Here is a 24,594-nt window from a genome sequence, read left to right as displayed (position 1 = left end):
TTTCTGTTCGTAAGTCTCTCATTGAAAAGATGGGTGTGAGAATTTTATACCTAAACAATTATAGAGTCAAAATTGAGTCAACATAAGACGGGATGTAATTTGAAAATAGTAGGATACAAATAGGGCCCACCTCATATGACTGACCATGATGAGCCCATATCGGAGTCCGATAAATGGGCCGATTAGGTGCACAAGACTGGATAGTGGACAATGCTGTCCAAACGGGCCTTATTGGGCTTTGTTGGGCCCAACTATAATTAGGTAACTGACCAAGATGAGGCCATATAAATAACGATCGACCCGGAATCCCCGTTAAGACAAAACACGCTCTTAATCAGCCATGGCTGCCTCGCTTTCCCTCAGACCGGCCATAACCGCTCTCTACGCCGCCGATCTGAGCGACGGCGTAATGTTCTCTCTTAACTTTCGATTTTTTGTTTGAAATTTTTGGCTTCTTTGTTTTTTCAGTTCCGTCGCCGAGTAGAGTCAAATTCTGTTACGTTGTTTCATTATGATTCTGTATGTACTGAAACCTAGACAGGAGAAAGGTTTGGATGTTTTATCGGTTCTGATTTTTCTTTTTCGTTGCTCCATTGATTGATTGTGTAGGTTTCCAAGCTTGGGAGTCGTCCAGGAAAGTTGGAGATCAAGTATAACTTGACGGGAAGGCAGTTGAAGTTCCGGATGAATTGCTCAATAGAGAAAGAGACGGTCTTGAGCACATCGGCTTTTGCTGATAATGTTGTTGATTGCTTAAATGGTAAGTAAAGATAGTTGAATCTTTGTTTCTATTGTATCTATTCCTTTTTTTGTGCTTATGGTGTTGAGCAATTTTCAGATGATGCGGAATCGATGGTTAGGGAGGTTAAAGAGCCCAGTGTTTCAACTATATTGATGAATTTCGAGAACAAGTTTGATCCATATGATGCAATGAGTGTACCACTCTACCAAACAGCTACATTTAAGCAGGTATGATTGTTGAAGTACATTTAAGCATGGCCTTTGTCTTACACAATAATTTGCTTTTATATGTTTCATCCAGGTTATGTTTGTACTCTGTTTTTGCAGCCTTCAGCGACTGATAATGGCCCCTATGATTATACCAGAAGTGGAAATCCAACACGTGATGCTTTGGAAAGGTTTGATTTTGCTTGTTGTCTACATATGTTGTTGAAAGTTGAAACTTGTTCTAGTATGTACAGAAGATGGGTTTTTTTTTTTTTCATTGATGCTTTGATTATACATGTGATATTTGTTGTCTTTGTGATTCTGTTTGCTTAGCCTTTTAGCCAAGATTGAAAAGGCAGATCGAGCATTTTGCTTCACAAGTGGAATGGCTGCTTTGGCTGCTGTTACTCATCTTGTTAGAGAAGGTTAATTTCACTATGTTTCCTTTTCCTTAATATATAAGGCCCTTCTGTATAAGTGTGTTTTATATGGAGTTATTTCTCTAACTTGAAGTTCTCAAGATGGTTAAGAAACTAGGTTAAAGTAAATAAAACACTTGATTCAACTGTCAGTTGACTATCTCTATACTTGAGTTCAAAACATTAATAGGCCCTGTGCCTCATAGATTTATTTATATGATGATGAGAGCTTGACATCAGTCTGTTGAAATTCTGACTTCTTGCTTTGCTCTCCTGGCATTTTCTCTGTTCAAACTTCAAATTGATGCTTTCCAAGTCTATCAAATGCCTCTTTCACTATTACTGTTTAAGAACTTCATTTATTGTATTTTTTCTACTAATTGGTGAGAACCTCATTTCAGGTGAGGAAATTATTGCTGGAGACGACATATATGGAGGTTCTGATCGATTGTTGTCACAAGTAACTCCAAGAAGTGGAGTGGTGGTGAAGTTCGTATAATGCTTGTCATTCCTGCCTCCCCCATTAGTTTCAGCTACCAAAATGTGAAAACAGACATGCTTAATATTGTAACCATGTGCAGACGAGTGAATACAAGTGACTTAGACGACATAGCATCTGCAATCAGCGCGCAGACAAAGCTTGTGTGGTTAGAGAGTCCAACAAACCCACGACAGCAAATTTCTGATATTCGTGTAACGTCTCTTACTTTCTTGCAGTTCTTCGTGCAAAAATTTCTCGTTAGCTACTTTGAATTTTTTGATTGCCACAATAATAGCTGAATAGGAACTTGCCAACTTGACTGTTGCAAACATATATGTTGCTCGATGGTTTATAATTTTGTACCCAAACATGTGCCTGTGATTTTTTTGTTGGGTTTTGAGGTGTTTTCTAAAGTATGGGTTTTGGGTATTTAGGTGGTTTGGGTTTTGGGTTGTCTTTAGCCATGGGTTTGGCGGCGTTTAAACCTATGCTTGAGGGGTTATTTTTGAATGGGTTTTCAAAAATTTTACAGTCTGAAATGTCCTAAACATCCTTATATCAAATGATCCATAAGCCATTCAAATAGAATACCAATGGATTTAATCTATGCCAAATTTCTTCTTGATTCCTACTCAAGCCCGCCGTGAGAGAACCAGGGGCTTTATGTAACATATCTTGTTGTTCTATGTTTTTCTAGAGAGAAGGGCAAAGATGAAATATCATTGTTTGAGTAAGGGCATTCTTGTCCGGAGAATTCATAACCCATGAAAACCCACCGATTGAGGGTGTTCTAAACCCATGAAACCCATCCTAAAAATTCTCACTGTATTGGTTACATAAAAACCTGAAAACACAACCTCCCAAAACCCGTGAATTTTGAACTCCCAGGCATAACTTAAGTTTCCATCTATAATTGCATCTCAAGAGACTAAAAATATCCTGGTGTTATTCCTACTCTAGTTGGGGTTATTGTTTCTAACTTTTTCATATAATGCAGCCCTGCTTTTGCATATGAATGCTACACCATTTATGACTTTGGATATTGGGAAAGATTACCCATCCTTTTACTTTCCTTGTTGCTCGTCCTTGCTTCATAATGTTTCTACACTATGAGACTATGAGTACAATACCAAGCTGAAACTTTATCTGTTATATTCTTCTATGTCTTTCTAGAGAATTGTGGAGATGGCTCATTCATGCGGTGCTCTTGTCTTGGTGGACAACAGTATTATGTCCCCTGTGTTATCACAACCCTTAGAACTTGGTGCAGGTATCATCAATGTGATGTTCATGTGACTTAAAGTTTGTTTAGCTCTAATTCGCTTGTTGCTAATTTTGGTTGTATGCCCTTCTTTCAGACATTGTAATGCACTCAGCCACTAAATTTATTGCGGGACACAGTGATGTCATGGCTGGTGTGCTTGCAGTAAAAGGGGAAAGGTTTTAGCTCTCCCGCTCTGTAATTCTAGCTGCACATTGTGAAAGATGTTATTAATTTCCTTCTGGAACCTTATAACAACTCAATTTGTTTACCTTTATTGTTGAATACAAAAACAGGCTTTGTTTGTTAAATTCTAGAACTGATTTACGACAGCACATGTGTGGTTATGGATGGGCTGTGGCTGTCACTCTTATCTTAAAAACACTTCAATTTTTATCTTTTTGAGAATCACTCTGTCTTAAAAATCTTGATTTGTAGAAACTTTTCTTCTGCAATGGAACAGCTTGTGAAGATCTTTTATTTTTTGTTTTTGAAACGGTCTTATTTGAGATGGTGCATTAGTGTCATTTAACACTGAAGATGCACAGTCATCTTTCATTGGAAACACTATTGCGCAGATGCTTTAAATTCCGTGCTGAGAATTGATCTTTTAAACTCAATGTGTGTTCATCATTTTTAAGCATTTGGCAAGAGGGATTCATACCAGTTTTTTAAATTAGAATACAGAGATGTTTAAGTGGTAGGTGTATTTCTCCTATGATTGAAATCCATCAAGCATGCATTCGTTCTTGTCATTTGTTGGAGATCATTACAGTGTTATTATTCTGGGTTTCAGGTGTTTGTACAAAGATATTTAAATTTTAACAAAGTATTCATATTCCTGTTCTATCTAATGTTGATCACTGCTGTTTTTGTATGACTAGGCTGGCAAAAGATCTGTATTTCCTGCAAAATGCAGAAGGGTCTGGCTTAGCACCCTTTGACTGTTGGCTCTGCTTACGAGGTATTAAGACCATGGCCTTACGTGTCGAAAAGCAACAGGTAATATTTCAAATCCACGATAGGTATATTTTTAGCTTTCTTTTTTGTCTTGGATTATGTTTGAGCCTTGTGCTGAGTCAATTCATGGATTCCCACATCCAATAAAGAACAGTTGAAATGATACTTTCTGTTGTTAAATCTTACTTCCACAAATAAAATTTGGTCATGGAACCATCATTGAAAGCGACGATCCTCCATTCAAAGCCATTATGTGTGGGTCAGTTGAATGAAAACAGCACCTTTGTGGAGTTGCAATACCTTTTCTCGTGTCTATAAAATATATGGAAGAAATTGATACTACTGATTTTCTAGTTTTGCTAGGTGAACTGAGATGAGTGATAGAAAAAGAAATAGAACATCCATTTTCATTAACTGCATGAACACCTGTACTAACATGTCGTCTGCTGCACTATGTTGTCTAATAAAATTAAAATTCTTCCTAAGCTTGTTTCATCAAAATGAGAAATGAGAAAATGATATATATAATACAAATTTTGTCTGCAAAACCTGCACAAGCATCTTATCGTCATAAATCATCTCTCCTGTTGAGCCCCCCTGCTGGGGAGTTGGGGAGAAGTTGCAGATATTTTACTTCAATCTTGGTGTCTTGACTTCAGAACTCCTTTATTTTCTCTTGCATTGATCAGAATTTTCCTGTTAAAAATTGGATATTGATTTTCTTGCATTTTCTGCAGGAGAATGCACAGAAGATAGCAGAGTTTCTTGCTTCACATCCACGAGTGAAGAAAGTTAATTATGCTGGTCTTCCTGGGCATCCTGGATGGGTTTTGCATCATTCTCAGGTGCCTTAGTTAGATAAGGCTTTGAGATTCATGCTATGATGTCCATGGATTTTTTCTATTAGACGGCTCATGTTCATCTTTTGCAGGCGAAGGGTGCGGGATCTGTGCTTAGCTTTTTGACTGGATCATTGGCACTGTCGAAGCATATTGTTGAGACTACCAAGTACTTCAGTATTACTGTCAGTTTTGGTAATTATTTTCCGACTCCAAATAATTTCATTAACTATACTGAGAAGCTCACCATATTATCCATGTTGGTGAAGGAAAACACAAAGTTTGCTCCCAGCCATTAACAGCCTCTTATTGAATTGTGCATCATAACAAACTTGTATATCTCAAAGCAGGAAAAAAAATGGAAACATATTGCATTAACATCTCATGGAGTATAGAGCACAACAATTCATTCACACTTACATTAAGCATGAAATTTCGCTACTGAGTATTCGTACGAACCTTCTGATTTACTGTCTAATTTATTCATAATAAGGTTCTAGACAACTTATGATTTAGCACTTCATCAGGTTTTCCCAGGAAAAGTCATTTTTTGAAAGAAACCTTCATTAATCAAAGGAGAGGGCATTCAGCCACATACAGTGAGAGAATAGAGGGGGGAACCTCCTCTGTAAACAAAGCTTCCCCTGTAGAGATAGCTCCTAGCCTAGCTAAAGCATTTGCAATTTTGTTACAAGTTCTAGGCGTATACTGCATTCTACAATCCAGGTTTCCAAGCTGGAGTCTAATCTCATCTAGGATGAAACTATAAGGAACAGGGAGAGAATATTAGAATTAATAGCACAAACTATCTCTTCTGCGTCCCCCTCTAAGATAAACTTTGGAAATCCATAATCAACAGCTAGATTGATGCCCAATTTGAAAGCCAAGGCTTCCACCGTGGTTGGACCTCCAGCTGCAACCACTTTAGCCATGCTGGAAACGTATGGTCTGTTTTGATCATGCAAGTTATAGTAACTGCTCTTATTTTCGCAAACTTTTAAGTTGCTCCCTTTTGGTACTAACTCACCACTCCATGATGTATATGTAAATCTCAGGTAGTGTGAAGTCACTCATCAGCCTGCCTTGCTTTATGTCTCATGCTTCAATTCCAGCAGCGGTACGAGAATCTAGGGGTCTAACAGAGGATCTTATTCGAATATCAGTGGGAATTGAGGATGTTGATGATCTGATTGCTGATCTAGACTATGCACTAAGAACTGGCCCTCTTTAGGTATTCGAGCTTCCAATTTTGTACAATTTCAAGCTTTCAATAAGAAAGTTATACGATGTGGAATGTAACTTCAACTAAAATCTTTGGGTGTTTATTGAAGTTTCAATGTTTTCCCTAGTTAAACATGCTTGATTGATGGACCCCTAGGTTGTTAAAGGCGAAAGACGCACAAAGGCAAAGGAAGCTATGCGCAATTTTTCTTAAAAAAGGATAAGTACATGATCAAGCTTAAAAATCCTCTAGGTCTTCTTTCATCTCATTTCCTGCCACGGCACTTCCTTCCCTTGCCATTATCCTAATCTAACGAAAATGAAAAGAAACTAAGAAAGTATAAGTGGGACTCTGGGAGTGGTATTAGAAATAAACAGAGAGGGAGTGAGACACTTACGATATTATAAAAATATTTAAAATTGCTTCTCTCATATGGATAATGGATTCTAATGTCGTGTGTTTTAGACTTAAACGTAGGTTTAGTACCTGGATTTATGAGTGACCATATGTAATTTCAAGTCGTCGGCATAGAAAATGACACCAAGTCATCGTAAGCTATAGATTAGAATAGGATTGGCCATGCTTACAGACAAATGCATTCAAGTTTCTATCCCTAACATGAATAAGTTCAAGCAAAGATGACAAAAAAAACAAAATTAAAATGGTGTCGCTGGCCGTCGGCCTTATAAGAAAACCGAATTTTTCTTTGCCATCTGGAAATGTAAGGTCATCAACCAATAAATAATTTGTCTAAATCTATGATATAATGTAGAACTAAGCCTCAAATCCTATCTAATCTATCCTTCATTTTAATTTTTCTCAAATAATTAACCATGATTCTCAAAGCATTACTCTTTCTTTATCACCTTGAACTGCTATTGATTCTGTCATTGGCAGCTCCTTCTTTTGCTATACCCTCCTCAAATATGACTGATGAAGAAGCTCTTGTTGGTTTCAGTTCTGCGATAACATATGATCCCACCAACACAATCATGGACAGTAACACTAACTGGAGCAGAGAAGCCAGCTTCTGTGATTGGGTTGGGGTCACTTGCAGCAAACGTAGGCAGAGAGTTACGGCTCTGGATTTTTCCAACATGGGACTTGAAGGTAAAATATCTCCTTATGTTGGAAACCTATCCTTCCTGGTTTTTATCTTTCTAACAACAGTTTTCATGGTCACATACCATCTGAGCTCGGTCGTTTACATTGGCTCAAAACACTTGTATTAGAAATGAACCGATTGGAAGGATCGATACCTCCAAGTTTACAAAACTGCTTTAAGCTTCAAGGTGTAAGCCTGTCGATAAACATGTTGAGTGGTGGCATACCAGAGGAGATGGGCACTTTAAAAAACCTTCAAATCCTCCTTGTAGCTGAAAACAATCTCCATGGAACAATCCCAGTTTCCATTGGAAATATGTCTACGTTAGAGAGGTTTTCACTGGTGGATAACAAATTTACAGGTTCATTTCCATCGTTCATATTGAATATCTCCTCTATTAAAGTACTTAGTCTTAAAAACAGTAGCTTCTCTGGCTATCTTCCAATTGATATTTGTCTCAACTGGCTTAGACTTGAGATACTATTCCTTGATGGCAACCAATTTATAGGCCAAATTCCATCTACTTTGCACAATTGCACAGGATTAACAACGTTGGATCTCTCACGCAACAAATTGAATGGAAGTGTACCAACGGAACTCGGGACTCTGCAGAAGCTCCAGACGCTTTATCTAACAAGAAATTACTTGACTGGTACAATTCCAACTTCTTTAGGAAACATTTCGAGCCTAGTGCGGTTTTCATTGTTCGAAAATAAAATTCATGGAGGTATTCCTGATGAGTTTGGGAAATTGACAAGTTTGGATTTCTTGAATTTGCAGTACAATCACCTCTCTGGGCCAATACCTCACTCTTCAACATTTCCTCTCTCAGAGTTATCGCAATTGTGAACAATAGCATCTCAGGAGATCTTCCGTCTAATATGGGGCTTTGGCTTCCAAATCTTGGAAGAGATATATTTTGGGGTCAATCGAATCGGTGGAAATATTCCTGCTTACTTATCAAACTCATCGAAATTGTTTCAACTGGACATATCTGACAACTTGTTCACTGGATCAATACCTTCAAGTCTCGGAAATTTACCTCGTCCTCGCTTCCTCAGTATAGGTCAAAATAGACTTACCAGAGACCCCGCATTTGAGGAGCTGAGGTTTCTTACTGCACTAACAAATTGCCGGTTCCTCGAAAAGCTGAGCATGGAGAATAGTCGTCTTGGTGGTGTCCTACCATATTCCATGGGCAATTTTTCAGATTCTTTGCAAACGATTTATGCCCCCCAAAACCAGATAAATGGGCCAATTCCAGAATCAATCGGTGCATTAAGAAACTTGAATTTATTGGATTTAAGAGATAACAACCTCGACGGAACTATTCCACCAACTATTGGCGATTTGCAAAACTTACAAAGGTTGCATCTCTATAGCAACCAGATTGGAGGTTCCATCCCTGAAGAAATTTGTAATCTAAGAAATCTAGGAGAAATGGGACTCCAAGATAACAAGCTTACTGGACCTATTCCACATTGCATTGGATCGCTGAATCATCTTCAAGAGCTAAATCTCAGCAATAACTCCTTGACCGCATCAATTCCTGCAAGTTTGTGGACCCTTGAAAATATCATCTTCATGGATTTAGCAAACAACTCTTTAGGTGGGAACCTATCTTCGGAAATGAAAATGTCGAGGGTTATGGAAAAGTTGGATATTTCTCGGAATCATATCACTGGTAAAATCCCAACTATTTTCGGAGCCTTTGAAAGCTTAAGTTCGCTTGATCTGTCAAACAACTCATTGCATGAGACTATTCCAGAGTCACTTGGTGACTTACAATCATTAGAGTTCTTAGATCTCTCCTACAATAATCTATCTGGTCTTGTTCCCAAGTCACTCGAGTCACTCAATCATCTCAAACATTTCAATCCATCTTATAATGATTTATCATGAGAGATCCCAAATGGAGGAACTTTTGCTAACTTTATGGCCGAATCTTTTCTGGAAAATACGGAGCTTTGTGGGGAATTATTACTAAAACCTTGCTCTCGTCAAAATTCCAACACCAAACATATCCTGCTTAAGTACATTGTTCCAGTTGTTGCAGCAGTGTTAATCTTTGTTTCTCTTCTATGCATACTGAGAGCATTCAAACAAAAGAATAAAAATAGTATTCCAAGTTCTTCGGATTCAATACAAATACCTGAGCACAAAATGATTACATATCATGAACTTCGTCGCGCTACGAATGACTTCTCTGAAGGCAATATGCTTGGAATTGGGAGTTACGGTTCTGTCTATATGGGTACGATTTCAGATGGTATAGTTGTTGCCGTAAAGGTTCTGAATCCAAAAGCGGAGGGTGCATTCAAAAGTTTTGATGCAGAGTGCAAAGTCTTGCAGACAACTCGACATAGGAATCTTGTTAAGATCATCACTTCTTGCTCGAATCTTGATTTTAGAGCTTTGATTATGGAGTATATGTCAAATGGAAGCCTTGAGAAGTGGTTGTACTCCGAAAACCGCAACTTGAATCTCTTTCAACGGGTCAACATTATGATTGATGTGGCAACAACTTTAGATTATCTCCATTATAGTCAATCAGACCCAATCGTACACTGTGACCTAAAGCCCAGCAATATCTTGCTAGATGAAGACATGGTAGCACATGTTGGTGACTTCGGCATTGCGAAAATTCTACCAAAAGCTGAAGATGCAATGCATACCATGACATTAGGCACCATCGGCTATGTTGCACCTGGTAGACTCGATACTCCCCAAATATTTAAGTAATTATCTAGATTAATTTGCCAAGTTACAAATTAGTACTTTACAAATGATAATCTTCTTCTTCCTCATCATTTAACTTGTTGACAAGTGTGATCATAATTCATCAGAGTACGGCTCCGAGGGACGTGTTTCTGTAAAGGGCGACATGTACAGCTATGGGATAATGATGCTGGAAATAGTTACTAGGAAGAAACCCACGGATGAAATGTTTAGCGGAGAAGTAAGCTTGAGACAATGGGTTAGCGCATCATTTCCTAATGCATCACTGGATGTTGTTGATTGTGTTTGAAGGCCAAATGGAAACAACACCAGAGATATTGACATTGTACATGGTTTTCTTTTTTCCCTCTTGGAAATTGGTCTTGAGTGTTCAAGAGAAATACCAGAGGACAGAATGGATGTGAAGAACATAGTTGCAAAGCTGACCTAGATGAAGCTGAAGATTCTACACAGTCGAAGATATCGTCATGTGTTACTTGCTTCATGAGGGATGCAGGGATGTTAAGGATGCAGATATTCATCTCTCATTCAAAACAAGATCTCTCTCATTTTCAGTTATCATTCTCGTCCATATGTATTATATTGCAAGTCTTGAAGCATCAGTTTCCAAATCAGTTTCTTCTACCAGCAAAGGCTGACTTGTGATTGCGAATAAGTCCCGTATACATGTATGTGTGAATGTTTATACATATATTTGTGTGGCTGTATATTATCCTTGTCATGGTTGCAAGAGTATATGTTTGGGCTATGGCCTGTGGATCATATTCTATACACTTATTATTCATTTGATTATGTGGGTTTCTGAACTACAGTCTAGAGTGACGGAGGGCATGTAATGTACTACTACTCTCTTTTTATTACAAGAATATTTTCTAATAGGATCGAAGAGTCACGAGCTTGAAATTGTGAGGATGACTCAGTTCAACATGGTCATCAACACTAGTGGCTTTGCCACTAACCCCTTGTTATTTTTGCCAAATTCTAATGTTTAGGCAGAGAGAGACGAGGCAACAGAGAAGAAGAGAATAGTAAGAGAAGAGGCGAGAGGCTGTAGAGATCTAGGGCTTAAACTTTTAGGCTTAAAATATCTTCAAAAACAAAGGTAACTTTACCTCTGGTCACTGGGGGCGTCCCCAAACTAGGCGCAAGGTTGAAGGTAGGCTTTTTCAGGCGAGGCACGGCTTGGCTCGCCTGGCGTGCGCCTCGACGCCTAATGACAACACTGGCATGGTAAACTCCTGAGACAACGGTACTTCTCAATACATGTCCTAGTTCAGTCATGAACATAATACCAAGCATGGAATGGAATGTCCCAATACATGTCCCAATGCAGTCATGAATATAATCCCAAGGTAAGTGCGCCTAACTCACTCATACCAAGATCCGTCCTACCAACCAGGCTACTCCATGGAGACGTAAATATCTTTCTTTAGCAGATATACTATCGGATTGAAAATAAACAATGGCAATTAAATCTCGAAGAAGTTTTACACTCTTACTTGGTGCATGTTCTGCTTGATGTCCTACTAAGTACAAAGTTCTCAGTGCAGGTGGGTCTTTTTTACATGTATCTTCTCAAAGAGCAATCCTTCACTAATCACTTCATTTTACAGGTTGAACCTTAACTATAATCAAATTATTAAATCCTCACACACTAACCAGGACATCACCATAATCACCACCACCAGCACGCCGATAGATTATTATTATTAAACAAAGCCTTGTAAGAACTAAGAATTCACCTTCATGGATTCCCATGGCTACAAAAAGCCATTCCCTTGTGTTATTAGTTATTACTAAGCTTTCTTTCATCCCCCAAAGCATTCCTTATTGTCGTTATTAAGAATTCCGTCAGCAAGCGAAACTTTTTTGATACACCGATAGATCTTTCTTCAAGTACACTCCTAAATCTGAAGCTTCTCCACCTTTAAAATGGTATATACAAAGCCTTCTAATGACCTGCAGCGGAAAAGCATTGCACGCATGGTATACATGTGCTAACAGAATCCGAGTACAAATTAAGATATTTATACAACAAAGAGGACAGGTTCTGTTCAAATACCTTATTTAACTTTTGTATTAAGATTGAGTATCCTAAAACAAAAAGGGCAGGTTCTGTTCAAAAACAAGAAATCCTAAGCCTGACCATCAAATACTTTTGACGAGGAGTGAACTTAGAGTTACTTACAGTTAATACTTCTGTGGCTATTCGCTTCCAAAATCTTCATAGCTCAGGCCTTCTGATATAGTGTCCAACCTTTTATTGTCTCCTGTATGACCAAGATACAAGTAATTCAACGTGCTATGTGAAAAATTGAAAGGCTGCAACTTTCTCCTCAGATTCTGAGGAAGGGGAAAGACAAACCTTGGTGCTCTCCTTCATGCGAATCCAAGAAGTTTTCAGGATATGCCGTAAGGAAGGGTGAACGAGGGTAGCTTTCCAGAATATCTGAAAGATTTAAAGCAAATCTTAAGTTCAATATTTAAACATAAACTGAGCATAAATAAATTAATGTTACCATTTACAAAAAGCAAAATCAATTAAAATAAAATAGATACATGCGTGTATGCACCCAAATTTCAAGTCTAGTCCAACTAACAAACCTGCACTTTGAGAGAAGTCTGCTGTCAGGTCTGAGAGACTGAAATTTCGAGGAATCTGATGTAAATATCCAAATGAAGCAGAGTCTGCATCCAAAAGTGTTTCGTTCAGGGATCTTGTGCTGGACTCTACACTACTGAAGGATGCGACTGATGTATCCCCAATTGGTAGGCGAGCTTCCAGGACATGGCTCTCAGCACCAAACATGTAAGGAGAACTGCCATAATAACCAGTTTCAGTTTTTATCATCCCTCCATTTATACCTTGAATCAAACTAATATTTGAGCTCTGAGTTGGAAGCAGGTTATGGGGGACATCAATCCTACTCGCCTGGGAAGACATATCAATGGGGTCGTGCATATTTGTAAGTAATGAAGACCCACCATTACTGAATACATCAGGTAAACGGGAACCAATGCCGTGCTGCAAATTTTCCTCCTTCAGAGCTGGTCCAGCCTGTTCTGTGGCATATAATGCTGAGTTGTGATGCACTGTCGGAACAAGTAGAATCAACTTATGAGATGATTGCATTTCCACAAACTGTAATGCGAGTAGAATTGCAAAGACGAGAGATTTTACATTGTGGGATATGAGACCCATTAGATGTAGGCATTGACACAACTCCAGCAGGCTGTATCTGATGCATCAACCGCACCTGTTGCTCAAGCAGCTTGTTGAATTTAATTATTTGGTCTTTCACCATCAATCTCAGATAATAAGCCCTGAAGAAATCCTGATTCTCTTCTTCAAGCTTCTGCCAAACTGGAAAGCACGCAAAGATTTATTATCTCAGTAGAGCAGTACCTATGCAAATGCCCAAGGGCTTTTTGAAGAACATACTACTGGAAGGAGTAATCTCAACTCTCAAGACAGAAAAAGAAACAATATTGCTTCGTTCAAAAGAAAAAAGAAGGAGGAACACTGGAACAGTATTGCTCCATCAGGTTCTCTCTCTCTCACTCTCACTCTCTCTTAATGTGAGAGAGCATTCATAATTTCAACCACCCACATTCCCAGAAAGGGACGCATAAAACTGTACGTAACAGCGATGATACCCACCCTCCCTTTCCCCCACAATCAACACACAATTTCCCTATAGACAAATAATAAACACACATAAAAAAAAATATAAAAAAAAACATAGGAAAAACAGACATAAAAATAAACAAAGATAAGCCCAACTTGAGCAGATTAAGAGGAGAACAATCTGCAAGTCCTGTTGTCTTCAGTGAATTCTAAACCCAAAAGCCATAATAAAAGCCAGAGAAGTGGTGCCTTTCTCACAATAAAAATTAAAATTCAACAATGGCATTGTTAGAGGAGATTGCAGACCCTGTAAAAATGGAGTTGATAGTGAAGGGGAAAAAAAACAGCAGGCAAAGAAGAAGAAAAAAGGAACCATGGATACCAAGTTCTGTAAAACCAGGCTCTATCTTTGCCTGCACCAACAAAGTTTCTACAACTTCTTTCTGGTTCATGTATAGTTGTAGACATCGTTCTATAAGATTTTGCACCTGAAATCAGGTATAGATCAGCCAAAATATAATGACCACAGCCAAATCATCTAATATAGCATGGTTTTAAAACTGAAATAGATATTACAATATAAACCATTAAAGGAAATGGACAAAAGATCTCACATATAAACGCAAAATGATAGCACCTAGCAAACTTAAAAGCGCAGCATCTTACCAATTGTATATCACTGGGTGAAACTCTTCTTACTGGTCCACTTGACATCTCTTTAGAACAAAAAGAAACCTGTGTAAGAGACCCTCCATAGCGTTACAGAATCTTAGAAATATGGAATGTCTATGAACCAGATGAAAATGCACAGTAAAAATGTCAACATTAACTGAAAATTGAGGGAAAAGAACCAGCCTCCTCTATTATATGCATTGTTAATGATGTAGACAATATGGATTAAGCATATGTAACTTCCCTCAAAATATTGCTTTTGAGTCTTGGCACATGAGTTGATGCCCTAGGAAATCAGAAACAAATTCATATGGACACAAGTACAACCTCCAAGTCCCTACCCATTATTCCTCTCCCTCGTCTTGGAAAAAAGAAAGAGAAGAATGCCAAGACTACAAGTTATGCCAAATCTTAAATTACGTTCTAGGGCCCTTCCTATTCTAGTTCTACCATTCGCAACTGTGGCTTTCCATCATTGATACTGGAAACCAATTTGGGAGTCGGGTATTCCCAAGGCACCATTCCTAACACTTCCAGCAGCCCACTTCCCCTTCCCACGCTTCTCCAACAACTTCACTCCACATTTCATATCCTTCCAAACATGTGGTTTCTCTCATCCAAAATAACACAAATGTACTTTTCGTAAAGGAAAACAAGTTTTCCCTTGAAAGTTTGAATTCTACCAAGCACGATAACACGAATAAAACCGCAAAAAATTGAATTTTATGATTCTCTTTTCCAGCAGTTCATCGGGCCTTCTAAATTTAATGTTAAAAAAATTCACCAAAACACCACCTTTTAAATTTTAAGACTCCCATAGTAATTGTTAAACATGTGAATATGCATTAAAATCTGCTCCTACAATAAGACGGAATGGCACAGATCGAAGGTTGGCACTTTTTGTGAACGGATATTTGAATTACAACATTAAAAAGTAATAATATCGGTTAGATAAAGCTAGGATTCTTTTTACTCAACCACGGGAACAACATTCATGAAAACTGATGTTTTATTCTTCTCCAGACTTCCAAAAGAAGGTTTTTTCCAACAGGATAAGAAAAAGGGCCACTACAAAGAAACTTTATAATTCCTTTCACAAGTGAGCCAAACTCAATCCTAGTAAAGCTCACCTGGTAGACTCAGAAGCCTTTACTGACGTATTCTAACCTCTATTAGAACACTATGCATAGTAAACGTATATGAAAACATACTTGAATCTTACTTAGTCTTGATGTGGTAAAATCAAGTTTCATATGTTTAGTAATTTGTATGCTCAACATCTCAAAGACATTTTCATATCAACCAAACAAAATTGATTTTTCCTACAAATTGGAACTAAAGCTGAGCTCAAACTTTTAGTCAAGGCTAAATTCAAGCTCAAGCTCGACTAATTTAAAATGAAATAATAAACATGAACCCTAATTTTTAAACTCGAAAAAGCAGGGTTGAGCTCAGGTAGAGTACTTGGAAAAACAATTTTGGTTTTTCATCACTGGGAGCTCAATACTCTTGAGAATCAAACCAGACGCTATGAAGTTAATTGCTTCAATGATTCCCATAGATATCCTCTAAATAAAGACAAAATCAATCACCAAAAACCCTGGATTCAATAAAACCAAATAACCCGGGAAAGCAAGTAAACCTGCGTGCACGGCCAAATATCAAAGCAAAACACCTGGTAACTGGTACTGATAACAGAGATATACAGACATGATCATCACCCGATCTCACGTAGATAATTCCATATCAACCAGAATCGATAAACACGAATAATTAAAACACGATTGGAATTAAATAACAGAGAAATTATCAATTATGAAGCTCCATCTCACCTTCTCTTCCAAATTTGAGTGAGAATCGGACAGTGAATTGATTAGAGGGAAGAAATCTGCGTTCAATACTCGGATTCTTCTTGTCTCTTCGGATTATCTGCGTGAGAGGAGAATATATTATTATGAGAGAAGAGCGCAGAATCAGAATCAGAATCACGACAAGTGGAGAGTTGTGGAACATTCGGGACCCACACATTGACGGAGATCAAGTGATTGATTGGGACTATCTTCACCATCCGATTTGTTTTTATTTGTTTAAGACTTTTAAGTGGCTGTTTGTTATTGCCACGTCAAATATTTGTCAAAACGCGGTTGATCTGAAGTCTTAAGTAAAATTGAGGAAAAAATTGGTTTTGAGATCAGACAACACCACATATTTACGAAATATTTAGATGTTCAAACCCTAATATAGATTAGATTTCGAATGTACTGTATTGATCAATTCCAAATTGATTTGAATTCGAACTAGTAAATCGGATAATAATATAATCTGGATTAGGGTATGGACACGTAAATCGGACAAGATTTATGGATCCAGACTCGGACCCGATTTTAAACTAGACAAAAAAATTTTGTTTAAACCTGAATTTTGAACATATAACTTATGTTCAAACTTGATTTAATCAAGTTCGGACAAATTCAATCATTCGAATCGGACAGAGTTTTGTCACCCCTACTAATGAGTATGGTTGTTATTAACAAGTGGATAAAATATTTTCTTTATGGAATTTAAATTCTTAAATCCCTCATTTGCAAAGATGAGTTTTTTTTTTTTAATGGTGAGTTGAGTGTTTCCAAATAAATCAATATATAAATTGTACTCGGATTGTTGAGTTCCAAGGGTAACTTGGCCATCGCGTACCTCAGTCTTTGGGTGCTTTGGACGAACTCTAAAAAAGGGTTCTCTCAAAAAATATATATTTAAATTTTTTTCTTTATTTATTTTTGAGTTGAAATGAGTTGGAAGTTATTAGACTATTTATTTCTCAAATGATGCTTAAATGGGTTTGGCGCTCGAATAATGATGATATTTTTCAAAAATATGGGCTGAGGATTGGGGAGCCCTGAGTGCAGCCCAGGTTGCCTCACCCCGAGGCTGCCTCGACAACTTGATACCTTAAGTGTAGAATATAACATACCCCGATTTTTCACGTTATTTGTTTTGATGGTGTGGTAATATTGAAAAAAAAAATTTAATTTTTGTAATGATATTGAAACAATAAAACTCACTATGACCATATTAAAATTATACCTTACCTTATAAGAAATTGAGAGAAATACAATCTCAACCTTTGATTTAGAGTCTAAAATGAAATCATTCGAAATAGAATTTGACAGTAATTAGACATGGAAATGGAATGGGTCAATGGGCTGCCTCTGCCTTTAACTTTAATTGCTTGTCAATGGGCCACTCAACCCATACTACTTTTGGAGGTTACAAATTCAGGCCCAATAAGTGCAAAGATATTCCAAGCCCAATTATTTGTAAATTTGTCTACACAAAAACATAGCGAGAAGCAAGCCCAGATTAATAGTCACTTCTTGGTAATCGTATGCAAAGGAATGTCATGAATTCGATTCCTGATGAAAACAATACACTAATGATCACATTCTAAGAGTTGGCCCATCTTATCCTATCGATAGAAAATTTACGTACTTGTGACCATGTGTTGGGAGTTGATCCATCTTATCCTATCAGTGGAAAATTTTATGTGCACGCGGACCTTACGACCCAAGTTTAATCCCATCATAACGGATGTCAAGAAGGGTAAGTTTGTAAGATTTGTATGGTGTGGACCAAAATCTGATAAAAATCTACTAATCAGAGGTGAAATGCAATTATTGTTGGAAAAGAAAGGAACACTTCACAGATTATGCAAAATTAAGAGACAGACAAGAAGTCAGCCTTGAATCACAAACAACAATGCAGTCTCAGCTATTTCTTTTCTTCCAAATTTTCTTCTGGATTTCCATTAACAAGAACAAAATTGGATTGTGTACATGAAAAACTCTATCTCTACATTCCTATTAAGCCTGTAAATGAAACTGTTAAAAAAATTAAACAAACAAAAAAAGAAAAAGAAGAAGTGTAAGCAGAGGTTATATGAATTACATTGTCAATATAAATTTGAGTTTCTGAAAGAAAACTTATTATTTTCCAAGATTATTATATCAGACCATGGTGGAAATGCTGTTGTATCTGGGTCTTGTTCTATCTGGTGAAAGACCTTCTTCCACAGCCTTTCTCTTGTTATTATTGCTGGATTGTTGCTGCTGCTGCTGTTGTTGGAGCAATTGAGAGTCTGATTCTTCTGGTTTATGTTCTTCCAGCTGTTGATTTTTTTGTATAATTTCTTGCTTCTGGTTCATCATTTTTGTTCTCATCATGTGAGATTTAAGCCTATTCACATCTGTTATTTTCACTGGCTTCAAGAAAAACTCTTCTGCTCCTTCCTCTAAACATCTGTTAATCCAGACAATAATTTCAACCCTCAAAATCCAATTCCTTACAAAGATTTCCAGATTAGAAAACTATGTTCATCATCGAACCCAAAAACCAGATGTTTTTCTCTAGGATTAATGTTTAGTAGATTTTGACAAAAATTTATAGATTGTAAGAAAAAAGTAGTTTTCTTGATGTACCTCGTGATCCTTGAAGGAACATCCTCAGAAGACATGATCACTACTGGGATGTTTCTCAGTGATGATGATTCCTGCAAAAGTCCATAGACAGTCCTATTATCTTCTTAGTCATGTCTGTTTTCCTATAGATAAAGGGAACTTTCTCTCTTTATTATTGATTTATTTCAGATTGAAAATTTAGTGATTGAGATGGATCCAGGGGAAATCAAAGACAATCTTTGACATATCTATGTATTAATTTCTTTAGATTTGAAGTTGGGTGGGAAAATATATCAAAAGATTTTCTTTGACATTTTCAAGCTAATGGTGAAATTGACCCATGAAGCCTATTGGCAACATCCAAATTTTACCAATTTGGAGTGGAAATGAAAGACTTTCATGGAAAATCCATTCTTACCAGGAAAGGAAAATGATCTAAAACTAACAGACAAAAGGAATAGAAACCAAAAGCAAACCTTGATTTTCTTGAGTAAGTCATAGCCTGTCATTCCTGGCATACAATAATCTGTGATGATGAGATTCACTTCTACTTCCTGTTAAAACACAAAAACAAAGCACCATCTCAGATACCCAGAAGATAGAAAGTCCAAGAAAATCTTGTTTGGGGAAACAGGAAAAAAAAATTTGAAAAGAAACATACCCGTTGATTATTTGGGGAAACAGAAGGTGTATTTGAGCTGATTTGGTCATGTTCCTGCAAACCCAGAAATTCTAGAGCCTTGCTACCAGAATCAACTGTAGTAACTGCCACAAAATCCAAAAAGACAAAATCAGAAACCCATCAAGAAAAGAAAAACAATGAGAAAATTCTGGCAATGTTTCTAGGTACCTTGATATGAAGATATCTTGAGGAGCCTCTCAATGAGTTTCCTATCCAAGAGGCAGTCATCAACAGCTAAGACATGAAACTGAGATTCAGCTGCTGCCATACCCATTTCCACCAGTTTGGTTTAAGATCGACGAAAGAAAGAAGCAGAATCGAAGGAGAAAAATGCCAATGAAGAAGAAAGTAAAGAAGGTTGATTTAGAGAAAGAGGCAGAGGAATAGGAGGGTGGAGAGAAGAAGAGAAAGTGGTAAGTCTTTGTATTGAAAAATTGAAATAAGACCCACCAAAAATCCACCCACAAAGCAAAGCAAGATCCGACCAGATTTCTTCCCAAATCTTGAAAATTTTTCCAACTCGATTATTACCAAGACTTAATTACAAAGCAAGCGATGCAAAAGAAAATATATATATATATAAACAAAAACTCACCAAAATGCGGACCTGGTAAAAAACCAAACCAAACCGTAAATCAAACCGGAAAAAATCATTTGGTCCGGTTTTTCCGTTTACGGTCCGATTTCGGGTTAGAAAATGCATGTTATTCGGTTTTCGGTTTACGGTCCGGTCTCAACAATTATAATTCGGTTTCAAACCGAAAACCGAATAGTAATTTATGTTTAATAATATTTTTATAATTCATGTTTAATTTTTGTGATTGTTTTAATGTTTTTAATTGCCAAGGACTCAATGAGTGAAGGATTAGTGGAACTTCAAGCATGTATGTTTGAGAATTGTGATTTACCAATTTGCATTTGAACATGTTGATTTCTAGTTTCCACAGAATGCAATTTGCAATTGAAACAGATACATAATGTAGGTTTACAGGTTCAGAGATAAGAAATTCATATATACAAATAATTATCCGGTTTAAACCGGTAAAACCGAAAACCAAACCGAAATTTTCAGTTCGATTTAAAACGGTTTGTAGATATTAAACGGTCTGATCCGGTTTATAAAAACAACAAACCAAAAATATTCGGTTTCGTGGTTTCCAGTTCCAAACCGAACCGTTAAACCGAACTTCCACCCCTACCAAAATGAATAGAATTTCAAAAACAAATCTACAGAGCCAAGGTTGTAGGAGGAATATAGTAAGAGAAAACCGAAAAGAAAATGAAAGAAAAGAAAAAGAAAATAGAATGAGAGAGAGAAAGTTTTGGATCAAAGCAAAAGAAAGGGTGAGAGAGGGGGTGTGATGGGACCCACCAAAATCCCCACAGAAGATACAGTGACGTCAGCAAATTGTTTCTCTCTGTTTCTCTCACTGCAAACGTGAAATCATGGAGAGCTTAACCATATCTTGAGCAGGTGGGGAGGAAGAGAGAAAGTGGGGGTAATTTTTCTCTCCCCATTTGATTCCCTTTTAAGATTTGCTTCCTATGCCCATCCATATGCACCATGCCAATGCATCCATTCATTCATGTCTTAACAAATCCGATAATTTGAACCATAAGACCCGCACAAGTTTTTCACCTAATAATAAGGTAAATTTGATCAAAATTCAGCGTGTGACCACAAGTCTATAGCTCTTAGTAGAAATCGAACTAAAGATCTCTCAAATCCACACAGTTTGACTCTAAATAAATTTACCAATTACATTATCACTCAAGTGATTCATTTGAAACTGCACACGGACGTGAATGTGTTATGTGTATATGTATATACACTTTTCATCATTGAAAAAATTTCAAAATTCAATTCAGTCACCAAAACTTCAAACGTTGCAACTTGATAACCAGAAGTTCGAATTTGTTCCAAACTGATCATTTTAGCCGAATTCACAACTTACGTCGAGTTTGTAAATTAGCGTAAACATGTTGACTACCCAAAAATTAGAAATTCGACTATTCGAAAGTTGGAAATTCTATCTAAATTTACTAGTTTGGAACAAACTCTAACTTTTAATTATTAAATTGGAATGATTGAACTTTCGATCATTAAATTGAAAATAAAATTTTAATCTTGGGCTACACACATTACCCTTACCAAAACACGTGGCAGATAATCTGGTGCCGTTGTTTTTTTTCTCTCCTACAACAATAAGATTCCCGACATACTCTAATGCATTGTACAACCTGTCACATACAATCCACGCGTCGAGCGATTAAAATAGCATTCTTGGTGGGCCCACATTAGGATTGCCAAACATGATCTATGATCCCCTGCTTCCCATCTCTACAAAACTTGATGAAATCGAGGATGGACATTGTTTTTTCTTTTTGTTTTCCTTAATTGACAAAATTTTCTAGAAAAAATTTATTAAGAATTCTCTTTACACGTATTTTAATTGCGAACGTAAAATACAGATCATTCTTTGAGAGTCTAGATCAATAAAATGAAAAGTGGGTCATTGTATTGGATCACATATTTTAAATCAACGTTGAAAATATAAATTCGCATTTTATGGACTTAATGAGGAATTTTTTTTATTTGAAACATGTGAGAGTCAAAGTAGTGGGTCTCACATATCATTTCATGTAAATCAATAATGAAAAATGTTTGTATTTTACATCCTTATGTTAAAATTTTTGATACATATACATACAAAAATTCTCGTGTATTAATCAACTTTGTGAACACAAAATCAGATGGTTATAATAAAAAACACAATAAAAATGGGAGTCACATATTTATTGTGGGATCCGTCACATCTATGATTGACAAATAAGTTCATAAAATTGGTTCACATTTTTATTTTGCATAAAAAATTATATATATATATATGTGGACAACGCATGCATGGTTGCAAACATTAGGGAGATAAAACTGTGGTTGTCTGCCTTGTAAGGAACCTCACATGTTCCTAAGTTATCAAATTCCATAATCACTTTGACCCTACTCTTGTTTTTAAGGCTCAATCAGTGTCTTATGGACCCAAAATAAAATCAATCCCAGGATCTCACCAGACTATACTTGCAGGATTTGATGCATGATCAAATATTAATGCAACCCCCCATGTTTGGTCTCTCTCTCTCTCTTTTCAATTCTATATATATAATTATTGTTTGCTTTGACAATGTGTCTGTCTTCAAGAGTACATGACATAATTTAGTATCCTATTCGGTGGATCAGACCACAAGTCTCTTTAATGTCAAGTTTAGTGATGGTAGACGAGCTATCGAGTGGCATGGGTGTTTAATGTTCTAAATTCCAAATCACTCAAAGGAATAGGTGGAGTATATAATATAATAAGTCAAACTTTCTAATTAATAATGAGAATAAATGAAGTGTATAATATAATAAATCAAACTTTCTAACTAGTAACAATCAATTTTTTTGCGCTCAAACTAGTATGCAGTGTTATTGGGCCTAGAAAGATAAAATTGTGTTGGGATAGACAGACTGTTACACCTAATCTCATAGACAAATCCGAGTACTTAAACACTCTTTGATACTATAGGCCGAAACCCATGGATCAAAATCCAAGTCACTTGGATTATGACTACCCACTCCCGAGATACTTTGGCAACTCATATATATTACTGTAGAAATTGAAACGATTCATATCTAGCCAATTGAGCCACCCCAACCATAAAATTATATTTGTGAGATGTGAATCAGATTATCATAGATAATTTGATAGGCATAATACTGATTAAGACTTTATTTTATATGCATATGGTCCCTCTCTCCCTCTCCCTCTTCCTCTTGGGTCTTTATTAGGGTTTCCATGCATGGTGCCATGGTCCCCTATCTCTTCCACTCCAAACCCTAAAAAGAAGTTACCCTTTAAAAGGTTGATTTTGATGTATGCCACATCAAAAGTAGTTGACACAAATGGGCACTCATCATGATATCCAATGTTTTTTTTTTAAATTACAATATAAATATATGACAATTCAATTAGATATTGCTCTAAGACATCTTGAATTTCCAACTCCAATTTAGTACTAATTAATGAAGTAATATTTTCTTAATTTAATTTTTGACTTTTCATTGGATTATTAGGATATATATATATATAATTATATGTATGGATGGAGGTCAATGTCAATAAAATGACAATGTTGACATGCTCGATATCTTTAAAATGTGACTTTAGATATGGTGGACCATAATAGATTCTCAATGATACATCAATGAAATAGTGACCTTATATATAAAAATAGTGTCATATTTACACTAAACTAACCCAACCCATTAATAGAAAAATCTCAAAGTTTTCATGAATTAATGAACTTTAAATCAACTAGTCGGGAGCCCGCGCAAAATCGATAAAATGCCAACAAAAATATAAATATTAAATTTTAACAAATATTGTATATATAAAATTTAAATATATATGTTATAGTAATAGAATTATAATCAAGTTATTTTTTTTATAGAAAGATAATCAAGTTAGTATTAACATATACATGTGTCTAAAGTTTAAATACAATTATCATACAAATTACATAGTTTTTTACTTTGATTTGTTAGTAAAAAAGTTTTCTTTCTTGACTAGGCCAAGTGAATCGGACTATAAACTTTAAACATATCAATTTTTAAGTATTTTTTATATAAAAAAGTGCAATTAATACAACCTAAAAATAATTATTTTCTGACCAATAACCCATATATAAATGCCCAAAATATGTCCTCAAAACTTGAAACTTAATGGGAAGGAAAAATAACAAATAACAAGTAAAATAAAATAAAATATGAGCATGAGAGGAGTTAGACTTAATAATGCATATTTTGTAGGTACAACCAATTATATTTATATTAATATTATAGTTAATTATTTGGCCTGGTATACAGTGAATCTCCACCATAAACGAAAAGTTTATTAGATTTAAGAGATACGTTTGTACTTTAGGATCTCCTTAAATAATATTTAGGATTATATTGGAGTTAATTAATTCCTTCCAAATTTGTTTATTTCGGGATGAGTAGAAAATTACAACTACAATTGTCCTGGTACTCTGGTAGGAGGTGGGAATGAGCATGGAAGATAGTCAACTCATTTTTTTATCGACAACGATATTATATAAGTTTGTCATTTGAAACTTAATATGGATCTAAATTCGGATCATCAA

At 36.3% G+C, this 24,594-nt stretch overlaps 6 protein-coding genes across 11 annotated transcripts; 4 read left to right on the top strand and 2 right to left on the bottom strand.

Annotated features, from left to right (window-relative positions):
• The first annotated feature begins 292 nt into the window (after positions 1-292).
• On the top strand, positions 293-6,262 carry LOC119998353 (cystathionine beta-lyase, chloroplastic). Its single transcript, XM_038845665.1, has 13 exons — positions 293-406; positions 610-760; positions 839-969; positions 1,069-1,139; positions 1,282-1,373; positions 1,769-1,856; positions 1,949-2,060; positions 3,022-3,118; positions 3,207-3,288; positions 3,994-4,111; positions 4,807-4,914; positions 5,001-5,103; positions 5,964-6,262. The coding sequence occupies exons 1-13, from the start codon at positions 341-343 to the stop codon at positions 6,137-6,139; spliced, it is 1,395 nt and encodes a 464-aa protein (XP_038701593.1). The 5' UTR covers positions 293-340; the 3' UTR covers positions 6,140-6,262.
• Positions 6,263-7,088: 826 nt separating this feature from the next.
• On the top strand, positions 7,089-8,233 carry LOC119998642 (probable leucine-rich repeat receptor-like protein kinase At1g35710). Its single transcript, XM_038845978.1, has 3 exons — positions 7,089-7,596; positions 7,777-7,887; positions 8,016-8,233. Exons 1-3 carry the CDS (start codon positions 7,365-7,367, stop codon positions 8,231-8,233), a joined length of 561 nt encoding a protein of 186 aa, XP_038701906.1. The 5' UTR covers positions 7,089-7,364.
• A 157-nt stretch (positions 8,234-8,390) lies between these two features.
• Positions 8,391-9,137, top strand: LOC119998641 (LRR receptor-like serine/threonine-protein kinase SIK1). Its single transcript, XM_038845977.1, has one exon. The coding sequence runs from the start codon at positions 8,391-8,393 to the stop codon at positions 9,135-9,137; it is 747 nt and encodes a 248-aa protein (XP_038701905.1).
• A 33-nt stretch (positions 9,138-9,170) lies between these two features.
• On the top strand, positions 9,171-10,313 carry LOC119998640 (probable LRR receptor-like serine/threonine-protein kinase At3g47570). The gene is made up of 2 exons (XM_038845976.1): positions 9,171-9,945; positions 10,082-10,313. Exons 1-2 carry the CDS (start codon positions 9,171-9,173, stop codon positions 10,261-10,263), a joined length of 957 nt encoding a protein of 318 aa, XP_038701904.1. The 3' UTR covers positions 10,264-10,313.
• A 1,350-nt stretch (positions 10,314-11,663) lies between these two features.
• LOC119998356 lies at positions 11,664-16,191 on the bottom strand. Of its 6 annotated transcripts, none has more exons than XR_005468228.1 (9): positions 16,107-16,191; positions 14,269-14,337; positions 13,985-14,090; positions 13,156-13,338; positions 12,579-13,067; positions 12,340-12,423; positions 12,163-12,244; positions 12,037-12,089; positions 11,664-11,933 (listed from the first exon to the last, which is right to left on the bottom strand). XR_005468228.1 is itself a non-coding variant. In XM_038845671.1 (9 exons), exons 2-7 carry the CDS (start codon positions 14,314-14,316, stop codon positions 12,180-12,182), a joined length of 975 nt encoding a protein of 324 aa, XP_038701599.1. In that variant the 5' UTR covers positions 14,317-14,337; positions 16,107-16,191; the 3' UTR covers positions 11,664-11,933; positions 12,037-12,068; positions 12,163-12,179. The 6 variants fall into 6 exon arrangements, 5 of the variants coding, with proteins under 5 accessions (XP_038701599.1, XP_038701601.1, XP_038701600.1 ...); XM_038845671.1 differs by having other exon boundaries at positions 12,037-12,068; XM_038845673.1 differs by lacking the exon at positions 12,037-12,089.
• Positions 16,192-18,033: 1,842 nt separating this feature from the next.
• LOC119998318 (two-component response regulator ARR9-like) lies at positions 18,034-19,684 on the bottom strand. Its single transcript, XM_038845619.1, has 5 exons — positions 19,579-19,684; positions 19,390-19,493; positions 19,205-19,282; positions 18,750-18,820; positions 18,034-18,570 (listed from the first exon to the last, which is right to left on the bottom strand). The coding sequence occupies exons 1-5, from the start codon at positions 19,682-19,684 to the stop codon at positions 18,279-18,281; spliced, it is 651 nt and encodes a 216-aa protein (XP_038701547.1). The 3' UTR covers positions 18,034-18,278.
• Positions 19,685-24,594: the final 4,910 nt, after the last annotated feature.

This window comes from Tripterygium wilfordii, chromosome 5 (genome assembly GCF_013401445.1).
Source record: "Tripterygium wilfordii isolate XIE 37 chromosome 5, ASM1340144v1, whole genome shotgun sequence".
NCBI classification, from domain to species: domain Eukaryota; kingdom Viridiplantae; phylum Streptophyta; class Magnoliopsida; order Celastrales; family Celastraceae; genus Tripterygium; species Tripterygium wilfordii.
Note: the sequence above shows the minus strand (reverse complement) of the source record. Positions and strands in the feature narration are given on the sequence as shown.